The 18,286-nt window shown below is 38.7% G+C and overlaps 4 protein-coding genes across 4 annotated transcripts in view; 2 read left to right on the top strand and 2 right to left on the bottom strand.

Annotated features, from left to right (window-relative positions):
- Positions 1 to 4,453, bottom strand: part of LOC104958986 (DNA repair protein complementing XP-G cells homolog) — a 6,003-nt gene extending 1,550 nt beyond the window's left edge. The window contains exons 1-6 of the mRNA XM_010786832.1: positions 4,212 to 4,453; positions 3,431 to 3,606; positions 3,190 to 3,305; positions 2,333 to 2,451; positions 1,152 to 1,178; positions 505 to 599 (exon numbers count right to left, since the gene is read on the bottom strand). Coding sequence (XP_010785134.1) covers positions 505 to 599; positions 1,152 to 1,178; positions 2,333 to 2,451; positions 3,190 to 3,305; positions 3,431 to 3,606; positions 4,212 to 4,299 — 621 coding nt within the window. The 5' untranslated portion in view covers positions 4,300 to 4,453. The remainder of the gene's footprint in view (positions 1 to 504; positions 600 to 1,151; positions 1,179 to 2,332; positions 2,452 to 3,189; positions 3,306 to 3,430; positions 3,607 to 4,211) is intronic.
- A 456-nt stretch (positions 4,454 to 4,909) lies between these two features.
- blzf1 (basic leucine zipper nuclear factor 1) lies at positions 4,910 to 9,019 on the top strand. The gene is made up of 7 exons (XM_010786774.1): positions 4,910 to 4,996; positions 5,333 to 5,416; positions 5,918 to 6,369; positions 6,485 to 6,684; positions 6,841 to 6,969; positions 7,584 to 7,815; positions 7,900 to 9,019. Exons 2-7 carry the CDS (start codon positions 5,398 to 5,400, stop codon positions 8,080 to 8,082), a joined length of 1,215 nt encoding a protein of 404 aa, XP_010785076.1. The 5' UTR covers positions 4,910 to 4,996; positions 5,333 to 5,397; the 3' UTR covers positions 8,083 to 9,019.
- A 4-nt stretch (positions 9,020 to 9,023) lies between these two features.
- trmt10c (tRNA methyltransferase 10C, mitochondrial RNase P subunit) lies at positions 9,024 to 11,061 on the bottom strand. The gene has a single exon (XM_010786750.1). The coding sequence runs from the start codon at positions 10,951 to 10,953 to the stop codon at positions 9,313 to 9,315; it is 1,641 nt and encodes a 546-aa protein (XP_010785052.1). The 5' UTR covers positions 10,954 to 11,061; the 3' UTR covers positions 9,024 to 9,312.
- A 16-nt stretch (positions 11,062 to 11,077) lies between these two features.
- Positions 11,078 to 12,830, top strand: txnl4b (thioredoxin-like 4B). Its single transcript, XM_010786762.1, has 3 exons — positions 11,078 to 11,482; positions 11,571 to 11,722; positions 12,381 to 12,830. The coding sequence occupies exons 1-3, from the start codon at positions 11,351 to 11,353 to the stop codon at positions 12,544 to 12,546; spliced, it is 450 nt and encodes a 149-aa protein (XP_010785064.1). The 5' UTR covers positions 11,078 to 11,350; the 3' UTR covers positions 12,547 to 12,830.
- Positions 12,831 to 18,286: the final 5,456 nt, after the last annotated feature.

Here is an 18,286-nt window from a genome sequence, read left to right as displayed (position 1 = left end):
ATCGAGACTGAGAACATTGTCTCTCGTCTGGGCAGGGTCTTCTGGACTCTGAGGACCTTACCAGTATGAAACGTCCTCTAGCAATTAATTAAACCAGGATTTGGTAACTCCACGAAATTTTTGGTCGTCGTCATGAAATATAGTTAATAAGACTGTCTGACCTTCGGTCAGCAGCATTTAGCTTTTATGCCCCGACCATCTGGAACAAACTCCCTGAACCCTGCAGGTCAGCTGCAACTCTTAATACTTTTAAATCCAGACTAAAAACATATCTTTTTGATGCTACATTTGGATGAGTAGTTCAAATTCAAACTGCAGTATGGCTTTTATCCATGTATTTTATACCTGTTGGGTTCATTTGATTATCTTTGCTTTTTAATGCCTGTTTTTAAATGCTTTTTTATAATGTGTTTCCACTGTATTTATTCTTAAATGTCTTTTATTTAATTTTGTAAAGCACTTTGGGTTGCCGTGTGCTGAAAGGTGCTATATAAATCAACTTGCCTGGCCTTGCCTGGCCTTGCCTGGCCTTGCCTGGCCTGGCCTGGCCTGGCCTGGCCTGGCCTGGCCTGGCCTGCCCTTGCCTGCCCTTGCCTGCCCTAAGAAATAAGTATCTCATAAAAGTCAGTTAACTTAAGGAAGAGAAAGCCCAACAATCATAGTGGTAGTGTTACCGAGAGGTCCAATCTATAGAAATCTGCCTTAGTTGATGTGATTGTACAATTGTGTTTATAATGGACACATTTTTTATTTTGCTACATCACATAATTTTGAAAAGCACATATGATGGCTGAATCACATTCAGCTGCTTTTGTTTCTTGGTCCTGGTATTGTACATGCTTGTTCAGTCACACTCTCACGGCTACACTGTGACACTTTAGTAACATGGAGCCAGTGTTTGTGTCACAAATAACACCTGTGCTTTTCTTTTTATAAAAAGGGAGAAAGTTTGCTGTGAAAGATTTATGAGTCAGGTTTCTTTTCTGTCATGGTGCTATAATAGGCGGCCCAAAGGATCAGCTGTGAAACATGTTACATGAGGAAAACACACCTAGAAGCCAGAGACCTACTGCTTGGAAATCATTTTCTGTAACAAAAAATATATAAGTACAAATAAGAATACCATTTCATTATAAAATATAACGCCCCACAAGTGCTATTTTTCTCTTTCTGCTCCTCTATCACACAAACATATGACATGCACATGGAGATAAGCAGAGTTAGGGGCGATTCAACTGGGAGGGTTAACAGGAGGCTCCTTCATGCACAAAATTGCAACCTGATTTCAGCTTTTACACATTCCAATTTTTGTTGAACTATTTTTAATTTTGTTTGTACTTTTCGAAACTATTCATGTGTATTATAAGGAGGATGATCTGCCGATGCCATTGACAATTAACTGTATGTTTATGTTGTGGAAGTCCTTGTGATGTATAGACAGAAAGATTGCATTCCAGAGGCAGAACAGATTTTGCCAAAATATTTTTGGTATTTGACCGATTTAAATGTACTATACACGTTTCGAATACTTGATGATCCTTAAGAAAAAATAAATATAATTACTGTAAATGGCACTGAACTGTAATTTTACCCTTCATGAAACTCAATAAAATCTTTGAAAAAGTGTCCCAAAAATAAAAATGCTCATCCAAGCAACTATTTTGTCAGTAGCCTTTCTTAATCTTTCTAAATATTGTTGCCTGTTCACAAACAGCCCAAGCAATGTGCTGACTCAGTAATGATATTTTTACATCAAAGTGTTCTCATGGTAAATAATCAGCTGACGGGTTCATTTCATTTGGATTCCTTTGAACTATTTCCCTTGGAAAGTTGCAAACGTTAATTTAGCTAAAAAATACGAGGCTCACAAACTGAGGCATTTACAGTACAAGAAATAACATTTCACTACCACACATCTTCAAAACATGCAGTATAGTCTTAGGAAGTCATCCTTGCATCCACCCCCCGCCCCCCCTCCCCCGTTACGTTTTGTTTAGTTGTTTTTGAAGAAAAAAATAAAATAAACATACAGTACTACTTTAAAAAATATTTGAATTATTACTAATNGTGTGCCTTGGCAGTCTAAGAACATTCCATGGAATATAACAAAAAGTGTATCTCCAGCCGGTTTCTCAAACTTACCTACCCTACCTTTAAGGAATGTATCAGTTTTATATGGGAAATGACTGTACTATCCAAAGTGCGTCTCATGGCTCTCCTATCTAACACACGTGAACAACTGCAAACAATGGATGAAAGACTGAGGAGTGCACTTTAGATATTCTGATTGGATTCTTCACAACTGTATCCAAAAGACCGAGTGAATAGTAACCTTCCGAGGCCTCTGACCTGCTTTTGTCTTTCTCCTCTGCAGCTGGCAGGGCTGGCAGAACGTACATGTCGTCCACTTCATCTCTCCTCACAGTGGAGAGGCTGGGTAGAGGATCCTTACTGTGAAAGAAAAAAAAGAAGGGTACTTTAAACAAAACCAGTTGAGGTTACAATGACTCTACAAAGAGACTGTGTTCCAACACATACTCCTTACGTCTAACATTTCCAGACTTCCCTGCAGATATTTTTGACCACAATTGACCTGGTTACTATGGGAGCATGCAACGGATGCTGTGACAAGTCTACCTTGCTTTGTGTCTTGCATATGGTTTACAAGTGTTGCCTGGGGGGGGCTGTTTAGCTCTCTCTTCCTGTAAAGAGTCATTAGCCAACCAGGCTTTATGATGTGGAAAACATATTTGTGTTCCCACACCAGTCTAGACAAATACACAGACAGATTGAGTGCCTGCTCCACATGCCATTAAAAACAGTCTGCTTGTACGACAAATGACATTTTAAAAACTCTGAAGTATATATTTCAGAAAATAGAATAGGGGCAACAGTCTGGAAACATATATTTTGTCTGTACATTTTTCAATAATTATCCAGATGTGAAAACGACAGTAAAACTAGTTCAATACATTTCCAAACTGAGTAGACAATTTATCTTGTTTTTTTGTTTTTTTTAATAATAATAATAATAGATTTAATTTGTTAGCGCTTTTACAGGTGCTCAAAGACGCTTTACAGATAATAGTGAAGAATAATAATAATAAAATAAAGGATTTATTAAGACAGCAGCTAAGTAGAGAACGAGAGAAAACCATCCCTCCACTTGTACAACCACCTCTCCCTTACCTGGCGTCTCCAAGTGCAGCTTTGATAGCTTGTCTCTTCAGGAACGTCTTGAGGAGTTTATCATTCGTCTGTTTGGACTCTCGGGTCAGCTCCTCTTTCCTCTGCCTCCTCAAAGCCTGCAGGAAAGCCACAGCTATGTTAAATGACAAAATATGTGGGGGAATCTCATCCATTTGGGAGAATAATTTAAAATAATGAACAAAGCCTGCTTATGTGGTTCTTCAGAGAGCACTGTACGTACCAGAGTCTGTTTCTTCAGCAGCGGTGCGTCCCCATCAAACACAAAGACGGGCCTGATGCGGAAGAAGAGCAGCTTACAGACGCGGTGGAAGAGAGTGAGGAGGTGGGCGTTCTGCACACTGTTACCTTCACGGTCCCTCACTCCTTTCACTGCCTGGTTCAGCCATATACTGATGTCTATGAGGAAGTCTGATTAAGGTAAATGCTACATGATGCACTCGACCACAATTGTAGACAACAATTAAAATGAGTAAGAACTCGGTTGGTTTGTAACATCAATTTTCAGAGAATAGTAATAGACATGATTTTAAATGCAACAAGAGGTCGTTTTTCAGCTGCTGTAAAATAAATGCAGGGCTAAGTACTGTTATGGTAAGAGGAAATAAATATGGAATGGTTTACCATCACACGTCACAAATGTTGTATAACACAAGTATACACTTTTACAAATGAGTAAAACATTTGTATCAATCCTTCTATAGGCTTTTTCAGTTGTGCTATTATTTTTAAGCTGTATCAAATGTTTTATTGATTATTTAAATATTGTTTATTTTATTTTTTTGTAGTTTTTTTCCTTTTTGCTCTGGATTTTTAATTACTTAAGAGTATAATGTGTGTATCTAATGTGGACCCTAGGAGGGGTAGTTCCACACGGATCCACATGAACAAGATCATAATATATATAATATAACAGCCTTCGTCAGACAGGAATATAAGGGAAAGTTATCAAAACAATGAGAGAAAAATATAAATATATATATATGTCAGCCAGGACAGGATACCAACAGCAAGGACCTTTCCCTCCAGAGTCTCAGGGTTGACGGGCTTCCCTGTGCTCTCCAGCAGCTTCCACAGTCCATGCACTCCCATGATAACTGGAGTTCAAATACTGTGAATATCAAGAAACACACGGCATCAGTTTAACTGTGTCTGACTAATTTAAGCATATTCGTATCGACTCCAAAACCAATAAAAAAGAGACGTGCACTACAGGGGCACTTTTTAACGTTTTGTTGTAACACTGTTTTTTGTCCGTGTAGCAATCATGGACTCCACATTAACGTTCCGCGTTATACATGTCGGTTTACAATCCGCTTTTACATTCAGGGCAGCATACATTTTCTGATCTGATATCAGTTTCACACAAAGTTGGTTCAATAAGACTTCCGATACAACAACATACAAACTGACTGCAGATCAGTCTTGCGTGATGGGTACGGGACGAACTACATGGGTATTTATTTCCTGAGTTTAGCTTGTCAGGCTTTTTTGTCAAATTCTGCTGTTTCAATAACTTGTCCATGTTGAACATATTGTGAAAATACAGGTTACAATAACAACTTGAGGTACTTATCTGTGAACAGTTTTGAACAGGTAACCCGTTGAGGCTTTAGTTTGCAAAAAAGGAGGGGTGTCTTGGCAGGAAGTGTTGCCTGGAATACTAATTATAGGGCAAATTTACCCTTCTCACTATTCAGCGGCCAACTGTGTCCGGTGACGGCAAAAAAAAACAGCTTTCGGGGTGCCTGGGTAAATTAATCGAGGACGGTGGACCCATTGTAACTCGGTATGCTATCTATAAATGCTCCCTTATCATCAAATCTTATATCAAATGGAGCTAGTGGAAAGTGTCTGTCTGGGTAGCAAACCGGCAGCTTATCAAAAAGCGGCTACGTTACTGTTTGTTTAACTTCCCGTTAACTGCTTCGTTAGCAAGCACGTTAGCTTACCAGCCAGACAAGCTGCAGTTATCTAACGTTATCTAACGTTATCAGTGTCTCAGCTTTAGATTATACATCCATGTGTTGACTCTGACCTTTAGATAGCGAACTTCTTTGATAGCTTTCACAAAGACAGAAGGCTACAAACACCGAATTACATACTCCTTTGTCTATTGTCACAGGACGAGGAGTCACCTGGTTTCATCTGAACTACCAACTTTTGTTCCTGATTAAAACCGCCACCACCATGACTGCTGCTGTGAGAGGTATGTTTGTTTTTTTGTTCAAGTCTTGCATATCATACCTGTGTTGTCGGTTTCAACAAACGGAGATTTCGGTTCAGAATTGTATTACTACACTGAACAACTGGGACACACCTCTTGTTTGTATGAGTCTTGTCGTTTTTCTTCTAATTTATATGAATATTGCTATGAACATGGGGCAGTTTCTTGTCATGTGACCCAATATATGCAGCATTGTTTAACTAAACTGCACAAGGGGGATACACATTTTTGAATTGGACGCAAGTGCTTTTTCACATTTTATTGGGTAAAAAAAAAAAAATCAAGTTTCAGCACTCCAACATGCTGCTGGTGAGGGGAGTGGAGGCTATTCCTTAGCGTCTTTTGACACCTAAATGTTAAATTGTGCAATACAAATTGTGTTTTATTAAATCCTTCACTCCTGCTTTTAAAGTGGTTTGCTTCTGATGTTATCTTAGTACACAGTAAAGTTTAAGATGTAAACTCTTTTCTCCTTTATTGCAGGCTCTAGAGGGCCTATTCGAAGCGCTGGCGATGGCATGGAAACTGAGAAAGCGCTAACCACTATCCTCGAGGTTATCACAGATACACTACCACCTGGTCCATCTGCTGTTCCCCTCCTGAAGGCATCTAACCCTAAGCACAGCCCAAAAGCTACCCGTCCTGCTCCCCCTGAGCCTCTCGGAGTGCTCCACCTGGGCAAAGTGAGTCGAGAGGCCTGCACAGAGGTGGAGGCTGTGAGGATCATCGTCCCACGTGCAGCTATTAGCCGGCGCATCCGAACAAAACCTGCTGAGGGCAAAGGGGAGGCGTGGCAACAGGCTGAAGAGCAGGGCTCGCCCCCGCAGCCTCTTGTGGATGACTGGAGAAAACAGATGGAGAAGCTGCAGAACTCTGAACGACGGCTACTGCAGGACAAGGAAGGCCTCTCCAATCAGCTCCGAGTGCAGACAGAGGTGAGACCCCTCAGGAAGCAGATACTGTTTGGTTTTTCCTTCAGGTGAAAGTAAAGGCCTTTTTTCATTCAGTTGTAAGATGAATTTGGTAAACCTTTTTCATTCCGTGTGCTAGGTGAACCGTGAGCTGAAGAAACTGCTGGTTGCATCGGTCGGTGATGACCTACAGTACCACTTTGAGCGCCTGTCGCGGGAGAAGAACCAGCTGATCCTGGAGAACGAGGCTCTGGGGCGATGTCATGCACACACCGCAGAGCAGCTGGAGCGAATGAGCATCCAGTGTGACGTTTGGAGGAGCAAGTTCCTGGCTAGCAGGTATGAATAACAGACCAAATAATTGTGTGACACATTTAAATGGTTGGAAAAAACAACATTTCATCATTTTTTTTTTTACAAATACGATTTAAAAAAAAGATTGTTCTTCACAGCAATACCGTTATCATGGTGAATAAACACTTGTTGTCACTTCAGAGTCATGGCCGATGAGCTGACGAATGCCAGAGCCACTCTGCAGAGGCAGAGCAGAGAAGCACAAGGAGCCATTCAGGACCTGCTGATGGAGAGAGAAGACTTCTCCAGAAACATGGTGCTCACTCACAGGTAACATACAGTATACCGTTAACAACAAAATGAAGCACATATTTGATAATAATAGTTTGCAATACAGATGGAGATTAGATAAAGACGAATGCTTGAACTCTTTTCAATTCGACGTTGCTCTATTGTGACCTTTAATCCACCTAAAAGATAAAGATTAAATAAAGTTCTAGCTCCACTTAAGGATTTTACTTAAAGATTGTAAGCACTTTTTGTTTTAGGTGTCCACTCTTTGGTGCATTTGTGCAAGTGTTAGCTCTACTAGCTGTATATAGACACACATGGTTTTTGCTTTTTGGACATGGGTATAGTTCTTTTTGATTAGCCATGTACTCTAAAGTAACTTTTAACAAAGCAAGGATCCTGCATGTACAATTTATCTCACTGCATAAGAATGGATGAGCCATAGTATAAAACATTTATAGATAGCCGTTAAACATTAAAATAATCTTTTACAGATAAGGTTCAAAGGTCACAGCTTAGCCACTGATGGTTTGTGCATCAACCTAGGCTGCCAATCAGGCACAACTGAAAACAGATAAAGACCCTTTTAAGAGTTTGTGCACCTCCTGAAATATTTGACTAACAGAGAGTTTGTGTTGCTTTCCTGTGGTCAGATCTCTGGAGCAGCTCCTCGTGTCTCTGCAGTGGGGACGTCAGCAGACATACTACCCCAGTGCACAGCCCCTCAGCACAGGAGAGCTGTCAGCAGCCAATCACAAGCTAGCAGACGCCATCAACTCCCACCTGCTAGGCAACACCACCACAACAACAACAACAACAACAACCAGCAGCAGTGCAGCCGCTGAGCAGCTATGCAGCACTCCGGCTGAAAAGATGGCAGAGAAGGTACAAATTCCACATCTTTCTACAAAAATTACAATGATCTAACATTTGTCCAGTGCTTAAAACATTTTCTGTTTTGTATTTTAGGTGCTGAAGAGTTTAGATCCAATTTCCTGTACAGAAAACAATGCTGACCCCCCGCTTTGTGACACTTCCTCTGGCTTTCTGAGCAATAAGAAGAGCATCGGCAGGTTTCACCCCTACACTCGCTATGAGAATATTACCTTTAACTGCTGCGAGCGTTGCACTGGAGACATTCTGGTGCTGTGAGGACAACGAGACATTCTGGTGCTGTCGAGGACATCGGGATACGGCAACACATCCCAATGGGACAATGTTCATTTCAAATGACAGATCTTAACAGGACTGTACTCTGGCGAACATGTATGGAGTGACTTTATTCAGCACCAGAGGTTACCTTTCTCTCTTTCAGTCCTTCTACCCATATCAGCTTTGTTATAAAACAACCTGCTGTTTTGTTGCTCTCGTCAACTTGAAAAGGTTTTTGTTTTTTTCAGGGATCATGATGTGAAAGTGATGATGAATGCATTTCAGAGCCGTGCATCCTGGTTTAAACTATTGAGTTGTATTTATTGCTGGGATGTGAGGTCAAGAGGAGTCAGTGTTACATGGTGAACAGACGCTGTTAGGGTGTCTGCTTATCCAAACTTGAACATTATACTACTATGTTTTAAATTGTATTTATCCATTACTTTAAATAGTCAATGTGCAATAGAGCAAACAAGACATCATGTTGTGGAAACACCCTTGGGCAAGCTAACAAACCGTAAATTAGCTCATTTGTACCTTTTTCAAATGAAAAAAGAATAGGTGATGATGCCTCTTACACTGCAGGGGGTGGCCCTAATTTTGCATTATGACATGCCATTATATATTTAGTATAATGCATGTTGCAAAGGCCTTTGTATATATATCAAATCCTTTGGAAGTTGTTTGACGGTACTACAATAGACTTATTGTACATACAAGCGAGTCCACTTATTTGCAAAGAGTTTAAAAGAGAAAAACTAAATCTTAAATTCCAACAACTTTTTAAATGATTGTTAATGTGTTTTGATGAATCATGGCATTTTGTAATGCATAGTTTAAAAACTGATTCATACGTTTGCTGTTGCTTTGGAATACAATAGTCTGAAATGAATGATCGTAATAAACTGCACATGGCTTTTTGACTTTCTCAAACAGAGCTGTGACATGCTTTGGTTTATTTCATTTGTATTGAACAGTTTGCATTGATAGTGTATACTTTACAGTGAAAACAATACCAGAAAACATTTATACATCTTTTTCATTTTCCATATCAGATCAAAAATGTTTGCACCTCTTTTTAAATGTCTTGTTTACATCAGAAATCAGTAAAACATGCATTCTGTAAGAACAAATGACTACCTATTACAACTCTTTAATCACCAATCGTCTATGCTTGACATTTCCTCAGACAGTGCGTGTAAATGTATCATTATTATCCCAAGTTTGAATTCACTCATCATTCCACCACACCTTTCCTTTGCCATCATTTCTTCTTCCATCTATGTTGCTTTTAAATGATGTTCGTACTCTTGTTGCAGATGGCTGGGAGATCTTTTCTCTGTCACTTGGCACTCCAGCCATTCTGTCTCTACCACTGAATCCAGACTCTTTATGGGTCTTGTAAAGACTTTGGCCCTCACTTTGAAATGTCCTTTCACCATTTCTTTCACCAGACCTAAACGGCCTTTCACCATCCTGTCTTGGTCTATAATTTCCCTTTACTCGGTTTTTGGGAATCTCTTGCTGTGTCCTTTCATGATGGAAGCCATCATACTTCCTCTTAGGTACGAACTTCAACGCCTCCTCCCATTTCCCAGCCTCCTTAATTGAGAGCATGATGCGGATCATCTGGTCCAGAGTTAGATTTTTGGCTCCTATCTCCCAGTAAAGGTACTGATCCAGTGGTAGACGAGCTGTGGCCAGATTCAGACGCTTGGCATTGGCCAAAGACAAGCCTGACTGGATGGACCGGTCCACCAGAGCTCCAATGATGTAGACCTTTGAGTGGTCAAATGTGTGGAGAATATTGGGGGAGTCTGCAGTAAGGTATACCAGTTGTTCACGGGGAAAAAGATCAATGTAATGTTTGTCAGAACTGTTGATGAGCAAGCGATCCCAAGCATCTGCACCATATTGTTTGAGCAGCTCCTTTTGATAGGTCCCGTCTGCCTGTAGGTTGCACAAGTGGAGGTTGAAGGGTTCAGTGGCACGCCGGTTCCAACCTTCAACCTCCATCAGCTGATGCACTGTGTTCTCCAACTCCCGCCTGGCCATCATGGAGGCATAGCTCATGTCAAACACCAGTGGCTGACCGAACCTCATGGCCTGGGCGCTCCTCCAGGCCTGGTGCTTGTCTATGGTGCTGTTCCACAACTTGAGGAGAAATGTGTTTTCAAGCTCAAAATCTTCTTTTGGCAATAGTTCCTCCCTTGTGACTTCCCTCTCTGCCTTCTTCTTCTGTTGCTTCTCCTTGCGAAACTTTTTGTGGCCCTCTTTGATGGACAGGAACTTGAGGTACTTCTTCCTGGAGGCCTTGGAGGTAAGTTCTGCAAGGGCCTGGACCTCTTCATCCGTAATCTCTTCAGGTACAAGCTTGCCTGCCTGGCGCCACATAACAACGAGATCCCGAGTTGCTTCCAGTGAATTATCCTTTGAATCTACACCTGGTTCTGTCAGATCGTCATTATCGTCACATGCTTCCTCTTTATCACTGACTTGTTTTTCTTCTGATGCTTGGGCTCTCATGACAGATTTCCATTTATCCAGATCTAGTGTCTTTGTGTCCTCGGGAATATCTTCTTTTGTCTGGAGGGCGTCTTTCCTCCCCGGGATCCCAGTGTTGAAGGGGCGAGCAGCGATGTGTAGCCGGGGGTGAGAGGTGCTGCTGACTGGGAGGAAACGTGTGACTTGCCTCTTGGTCACACACGCTGCCGCAAAATGACTTGCTTTCCAGAGTTCATAAAAACCCTGGTTAGCAAAGAGCCGCAACATCGCGCTGTCAAAAGTACGGAAACCAAGAAATACAGACGCTGTGTCTTCACGGAACAAAAACGTGTTTGAAAAACGGAACCCTGTAATTTCCACTTTCATACAAATGAAAGCCAAATCTGCATCTTAACTCTTTAATATTCCCAAACTTATGTCGCAGCGTTAGTGCTTCTCAAACATTAAGAGAAGGTCACGTTGTATAGACGGTGTCACACTATAATGTGTCGTAGTGAAACGCCAGCACATGACATGAACGCACGATTTAGCTCGTCTTATCTTTAACGTTTTAAGCTGGGCCAAAACAAGATCTTCAAATTAATACAATTTTACTTTATTTTAATTATTTAGGAAAGGTTGATATAAATTATAATACAATAACAAATATCTAACGCAATTTCTATGCTATTTCTAGTCGGATTTATTTCCGAATCGTACAGTAACAATGACGTAATTTCCTCTTTTCGGCACAGCAGGGATAGCTTGCATTTAAGCCTTGAAAATGAGTTTGTTTTTGCCTAAATTAACTTGCAAAAAAGACATTGATGAAGTTATTAAAGGGGTAGCAGAAAAAGTCGTAGTACTGAGGTTCGGCAGAGATGAGGACTCGATTTGCCTCCATATTGACGAGATTGTAAACAAGATAACTTTATTTTTAAACGGGTGTTATGGTTTGGTGTCATGATTGTTTGTTCTAATTTGTCAATTTCTTACCATCCTAGCTGTCAAAAACTGCCCATGACCTGAGTAACATGGCGTCCATCTACATCGTGGATGTGGATAAAGTGCCTATCTACACAAGATACTTTGACATCAGTTACATCCCCTCCACTGTTTTCTTTTTCAACGGACAGCACATGAAAGTGGATTATGGGTAAGTGAAAGAAGGGAACTATTAGGTTATAATTATCTGAAGACATACGATTCTTCTTCTCAGAAAGTTTCAAAATGGGGCGATCATTCAGGATTTTCATCATCAACTAATATGCTTAATGTTTCATAATGAGGGATTGTGTAAAAGTTATACTTTGAGTTTAGCATTCGTGCTCTCAGTTAAACACTGATACATTAGATGCAGAATAAATAAATAAAATATATAAATATATCTATAGCCTGCATGATTGATTGCCAACAAATGGTGTTTACTTTTTACACATGCTCAAATTCATGTATAGTCATTGACACATTTACAAATACAACCATAGAAAAAACATACTGCATACATTTAGGAAAATTCCATAACATCAACAAATATAATCACCCAACAAATGTACAGAGCCTTATCTTAACTTAATATGTACCGTCATGTTTTAGTTTTGTAAATAAAAGTGCTTCACAGGTCCCGGGAGGCAAAAGTCCACAGCTCAAGCTATGAAACTAAATAAAAGTAGCGAATATTTACTTTTGAGAAGCCAGCTTTTGCATATATATATATATATATATATATATATATACACACACCTACCTTAGCTACAACATATGCCATTCATTGTAAATGAAAAGAGTACGTTTGACTTTATGTTCTCTTTCAGCTCCCCAGATCACACCAAGTTTATTGGCAGCTTCAAGACCAAACACGATTTCATGGATCTGATAGAGGTCATTTACAGAGGAGCCATGCGTGGAAAGATGATTGTCCAGAGTCCCATAGATCCTCAAAATATTCCCAAATTTGATCTCCTTTACCATGGGATTTAAAATCAACACCTCCACCTCGTGGCCTTATCCTCAAACAGATTTCACTGAGTGGCTTCGACTATGTCTGACTGATGTACTGAATGGCTTTAATGTCAAAGTAGCTTTAACATTCAAGCAAATATCTGAAGAAAGTTCGATGATAAAGCGCCTGATGTTCATTTTCATATAGAATTGAATTTCCAAAATACACTGCTGTTTACTCCTTGTCCTTTTGCTGTGTTTAAATGTTCCTGGTTGAGTTTTTGACTACTGTTTATAATATGAAACTAAATATATATTTTTGTATCGGTCCCAGTTTCCTTGTCTCTCATGCACGCATCGGGGCACACATTCTAGCCAATTGTTTCACAATATTATCCTGATCTACAGCTAACATTTACACTCAAGTGAAGGCACATTGGGAAAATAAATAAAGAGACAGCAGGCTTAATACGGATCTAAAATGAATGTTTTACACAATTTTCAAAATGTTTTCTGAGGAAGGAAATGCATTATAGATGTCTGTTAACCCCCATGAATACTGATTAACACTGTTAAAATAAACGTGAACAAGAAAAGTCCACAGGGCACCTTTTAAAAGTACATTAAGATCTGACAGTACATTCAATATAACAGGCTTTCTTAAAATGTGTTTATTTATAAAAAGTAAGACATTTTTTTTATCTTTAGAAATATTTTAATATTTCCATAAATGTTGCTATTTTCTAAGTCTTTAATATCATGTTGTCTATTTCTTATGTTTGATGGAGAAGATGAGCATTTTTATCTTTATGTCCTTATGTCCTTGATTTGCTGTAAAACAGCCAACATTATGCACTTGTTTTTTCCAATGTATGTGCTCAGTTTTTAGAATAAACATCTTCATTATTTAATCTTGCACCCTTAATATAAAAAATATCTACTTTTTCTTTTAAGAGGATATTGCACTATATATTTGATTGACTTTAAAGGGATCTTTCTAAGTCTAAATACTGGAAACATTTGAGTGATAAAGGTGAAAGTGATCAGCTGCTTATATTTATCAAGCAGTTTAAAACAAAAATCATTCCTATTCAGGTGCTACACAGTACAAGGATAGTATACAATCTTTAAGTAATATACAGTATTTGGTGTTCAAATCAACTATATATATATATATATGTCTATATTATATTTGTATATATATGTATATATATATATATATATATACATATATATACAAATATAATTATGTTTAAATTATGTGTGACTTAATATCATGTTAGATTTTGAATATCGTAACTGGTTCTCTCCTGGTTAAAATGTGGTATCACTGTAAAATACAGTCTTTTTTAAATGTACTATATTGTTCTCGCTGTTCTATTACTTGCCTTTCCACCTTGGTTATTATATTTACATTACTGATGACTCCTCATTGTGTACATATTTTGTGAATGCGTTAATGACCAACCCTACATTATTGATATTCAAGCATTTGGGCAAAATGTGCCCAGCCCTAGTTGCAACAAAAGCAAATGTCAAAAAAGGGACAATTAAGAGTATCAAACAGAAACATCAGTACTATACAAGAATGCTGCGATCCTTGTGAAAACAGCCACATATACGTTTGTACCCCCTGTGGTTTCAAGTTGAACAATTCCCATTTCACCATATACTACTTTCAACAACACTTCCCTTCAATAGGCATTAACTCCAGAAGATGGCAGTAGTACTACTTTAAGGATATAACATAAGCGGTCAATACAAAAAAATAAATACAAATGGACAGGCAATTTACTGAAGCAGAGTTGTGGAGCGGTTTGGCTTTCAGCCACCATTGGGGAGGAATCCGAAATCTGAATTATTTTTGGGAATGTTCATGTTGATGAATTGTGTGTCACACAAGAATATTATATGATTAATAAGTGCTTAATATGAATAGGTACTGAAACGTAGTCCCCTTTAAAAAGTGGGTTTTTCATCCTACAACCCTTTGAGGCAAACAAATTAATAATTAGTCTTGATAATATAAAGAATCTGTAAAAATCTGTACATTTGTAATAAAGAAATCCTTCAAAAAAAATAATTATTGATAGCAGCTTCACAAATGTGATTTACTCTGTTTCACATCATTGTGCATTTAATTAATTTCATTATTTTATATGTTATGTGCTAAGAAATTGATTCATACATAATTCATATTAATTATTAACGGGTAATGATAGTAATTGAAGAGCTACAACCGTGAATAATTTCAAAAATATATATTCAATATAAGTCACAATTCATCAGCCTACAAGACATGGACTGCAAGCTTGTGAATAATAGGATCAATGGGAGAATATTTATAACATTTAAATAGCACTGCCTTTCAAGAGTTTCTTGAGTGAAATGCCCATTCATCTGGATTTTGTTAATACATAATAATGAGGATAATAATAATAACAATAATAATAATAATAATAATAATAATAATAATGATGATGATAATAATAATAATAATAATAATAATAATGATACATTTATTAAGTATAGCACCTTTCACAGAAATAAAATTCCCAAAGTGCTTCACAAGAAAGAACAAAAGTTAAAATGAAGACCACAGAAACATGAATACAATAACAACATGAGGCAGAAATTAAGCTTCACATCAAAACAAAACACAGACAACGTAGAGTCCCGAAAGGAACAAACATAAGAACAAAACACACGTTAACATCTCCTCTGTTTACTCAGGATGAAGGCAGATACTGGGGTTCTCTGCCTCAGGAGGTCCTGCTCCACATCTCCCCCCACTGCCTCTGCTGGACGGTGCTTACGCTTCTTAGGTACCAATGTAATTGTCACTGCAAAGGCAGCAGTAGCTACTTATTTGGTTGTTGTTTGATGTTGTTTTATTCACCACCTGTAGTTTCATATCATACTTTCAGCCGTCTCAGAAGATGAAGCATGTGCAGAGGCATAATCCATGAGTCTCATGATTTTTCTGTGTGTTCTGATTTGCCCTCTTTTAAAGGTTGCATCAACGCATTGCCAATATTGCTGCATTATAGAAACCCCACCATATTATCAGTACAAAAAGCAGTCATGTGCTGTGTAAAGTAATTCTAACTTTGGGTTTTGTATAGTTTTAATCATTGCCAAAGCAGCTGCAGGTAATGTTTTTTTTATGATGACAAACAAATGAAAACGCTGCAATGTGAACCCAGTGATGAACATACAGAAAATGTTACATGATTTTGCAGCTTCCCTCAATAGCAATATGCAAATCATTGTTTTGCTTTTTAGCCCACAATTTTAATGTTTGCATTCAATCTTACAAGTCCCACTGCTTTCATGAAATTGTTTTCGGCAAAAAAGCTCTAATTCCCTGTTGAACACTTTATGCTCAGCACAAACAGCAGACAGACACAGCTTGTTTCCACAGCTTGACTCTTAAAAAGGATTCAGCAAGGGATAAACACACAAACAACAAGTATTTTATTCCTCACACTTATGCTGCGGTGAAGGCCACTTCCCTCAGGCTACATTCATGCAAAAGTCCTATTGTGGTAAATATTGCTTAATATGAATAAAGTATGGCTTAATGTTGATCATGGTAAATACTTACCATTCAGTTGAGGTTAGATTTGCTGCGGATGTTAGCTGTTTGAAAATTGAGAAACATTTATATTGGTATAAGATATTCTTATAATATAAACAGCGCTTGTCTTTTGTTAAGTCAGTTTTTAATTTGTAAGTTGGATTTATTTTCCTATTTTTATTATTTATTCTTGGCATTAGTAATGGTGTGCTGGGGCTTGACATTTTTTTTTCTGCCGCTGTGGTGCTGCTTTGAGTTAGAGTTGAACCAGCCAGCTCCTACCTGAAGGCCACAGGCTCTGACTTCATCCAACAGAGAATAAAAAAGCACGGCAACCACCTGCAGTATGTCAGCTTCAAGGTATGAACTAATGATGAGGAGGAGATGGGGGGTAAAGTGATAAAAAAAGAAAGTGCAGTTAAGTGAATTCTTCTGAATGTTCAGTTTGAGTTAAATACTTTTCGTTTTTTGTTTTCTTTCTTCATGCTGCCCTGTTGGACAGCAGCAGAGAGTCGGCAGAGGCAGCGTGCAACATCTCACAGCTGGTGAACTGTTCTCTGAATATATTGGGGCTCATCTCCACAGCCAGGCCCAGCATCATGTGTCTGCCCAAGGTAAGCCTCAGCCAAATTATTATTTAATTTACCATCTTTATTTGCAGGCAAGCTTAGCCACTTTCTTATCTTAACAGTGACCTGCTGACACAATTTATACATTACATTTTGTAAGTTATAATCTTAGTTTGACCAACATTTGCCTTATTATTGTGGCCAAGTGCTCACATGAGCTTCTCTGACCTTACACATCATTTACGATGACATAATGTGTAAAAAGCACTGATCACACAAACACACACACACACACACACACACACACACACACACACACACACACACACACACACACACACACACACACACACACACACACACACACACACCAGGCCTGTCGCCGCATTGTGTGATCAGTGGCTGGTTGTTTGGAGCAACCGACCTGATCAAAATGTGACAATAAACTTCAGAAAAGCTAACATAAAATAAAAGTCAAGACATTTACAACACTAAACATTAACATTTCAGGCCTTCTTAATGGATAGTACTTTAAAAAGAGGGGCCAAACCTCATAAAGCCTTTCTTTTTAATGAACCAATAAGTTAGGTTGGGTGTTGGGCTATTAGAAACTAAATGAAACCAAACTGACATCTGTTATAGGGATACCCTAATTTCTTGGGACGGTTAATCTTGGAAGACAAATAATAAACAAAGTGGTATGGCTTCACATTTGAAGTATGTTTTTAATTCATGTGTCTAAATCTGGAGGTGCCTTGTGGACTTTTGATCACTAGAGCTGATGTGAAATAAGTTTTTCTGTTTCATTTATATCCCTCAACATGTTTCACATGCAAGTACTGACAAATGGAAGAAGTGATAGCTATTAAGGAGACTATGATTAATAATGATTCATAATGAATGACTAATTATTGTTGGGAATATGATTTATCAAGGACAATTATAGCAGACATTGGTGCAAAACCTTTTACATCCCTGGAACGGCAAGCAATTTCCCTTGGGATCTTGTTAGTAACAGGAGGCCAAATTTGAGAGGGAATGTTGGAATAAAACACATTTATTAGCAGTCAATTAGTTAATTGGGCAGAAGTGACTGGATGACATAAATGTAGATAGGAGGTGACATTGATATATAATTATAGACATTTTAGGGCAAAACACCAATTAATTAATCACTCCTAATTGTTACAATAAGACAATAAAGGCATCTAGTCCAAAAGCTACAGGGAGTTAGAACAGCATTGTCCAAATTTATTTTTTCTCAGCCAGGCTGCGTAGATCTGTAGTCTCCTAATTAATGTTTTCTCTATCAATAAACAAATCTACGCATCTGTACTTCGGCTGATGCATCAGTAAAGATGCTGGGTCATGTTGTGGTCACCTGGCTGTGCTTCAACAGGCTGTGACCCCTGGACAAGGAGATCATCTACTTTGCCCAACGCTGCACGCATTGGCTTGGGAGAGAGCAAGGTGTCCTGCAGTCCAATTATGGAGTTTGTCTAGATGAATGGTGAAAGACCAGTACAGCTATCCATCATGGAGGAGGTACTGCTTCCTGATCATCGCTACGGGCTGGATGATATCCACTGGGAGGTGTTGAAGAATTTGGGTTGCGGACATAATGGCTGCA

The sequence above is a fragment of the Notothenia coriiceps genome, unplaced genomic scaffold, assembly GCF_000735185.1.
Source record: "Notothenia coriiceps isolate Sejong01 unplaced genomic scaffold, NC01 NC01_scaffold00001080, whole genome shotgun sequence".
Lineage (NCBI taxonomy): Eukaryota > Metazoa > Chordata > Actinopteri > Perciformes > Nototheniidae > Notothenia > Notothenia coriiceps.
This window is presented reverse-complemented; position numbering and strand designations above follow the sequence as displayed.

Excerpts from the sequence above, each read along its gene's own strand:
- blzf1 (XM_010786774.1), top strand. Across the intron at positions 6,370-6,484 it reads AGCTCCGAGTGCAGACAGAG|GTGAACCGTGAGCTGAAGAA; the intron begins GTGAGACCCCTC and ends TCCGTGTGCTAG. Across the intron at positions 6,685-6,840 it reads AGCAAGTTCCTGGCTAGCAG|AGTCATGGCCGATGAGCTGA; the intron begins GTATGAATAACA and ends TTGTCACTTCAG.
- txnl4b (XM_010786762.1), top strand. The coding sequence starts at position 11,351 with ATGAGTTTGTTTTTGCCTAAATTAACTTGCAAAAAAGACATTGATGAA. Across the intron at positions 11,483-11,570 it reads GCCTCCATATTGACGAGATT|CTGTCAAAAACTGCCCATGA; the intron begins GTAAACAAGATA and ends TTACCATCCTAG. Across the intron at positions 11,723-12,380 it reads CACATGAAAGTGGATTATGG|CTCCCCAGATCACACCAAGT; the intron begins GTAAGTGAAAGA and ends GTTCTCTTTCAG.
- trmt10c (XM_010786750.1), bottom strand. The coding sequence starts at position 10,953 with ATGAAAGTGGAAATTACAGGGTTCCGTTTTTCAAACACGTTTTTGTTC.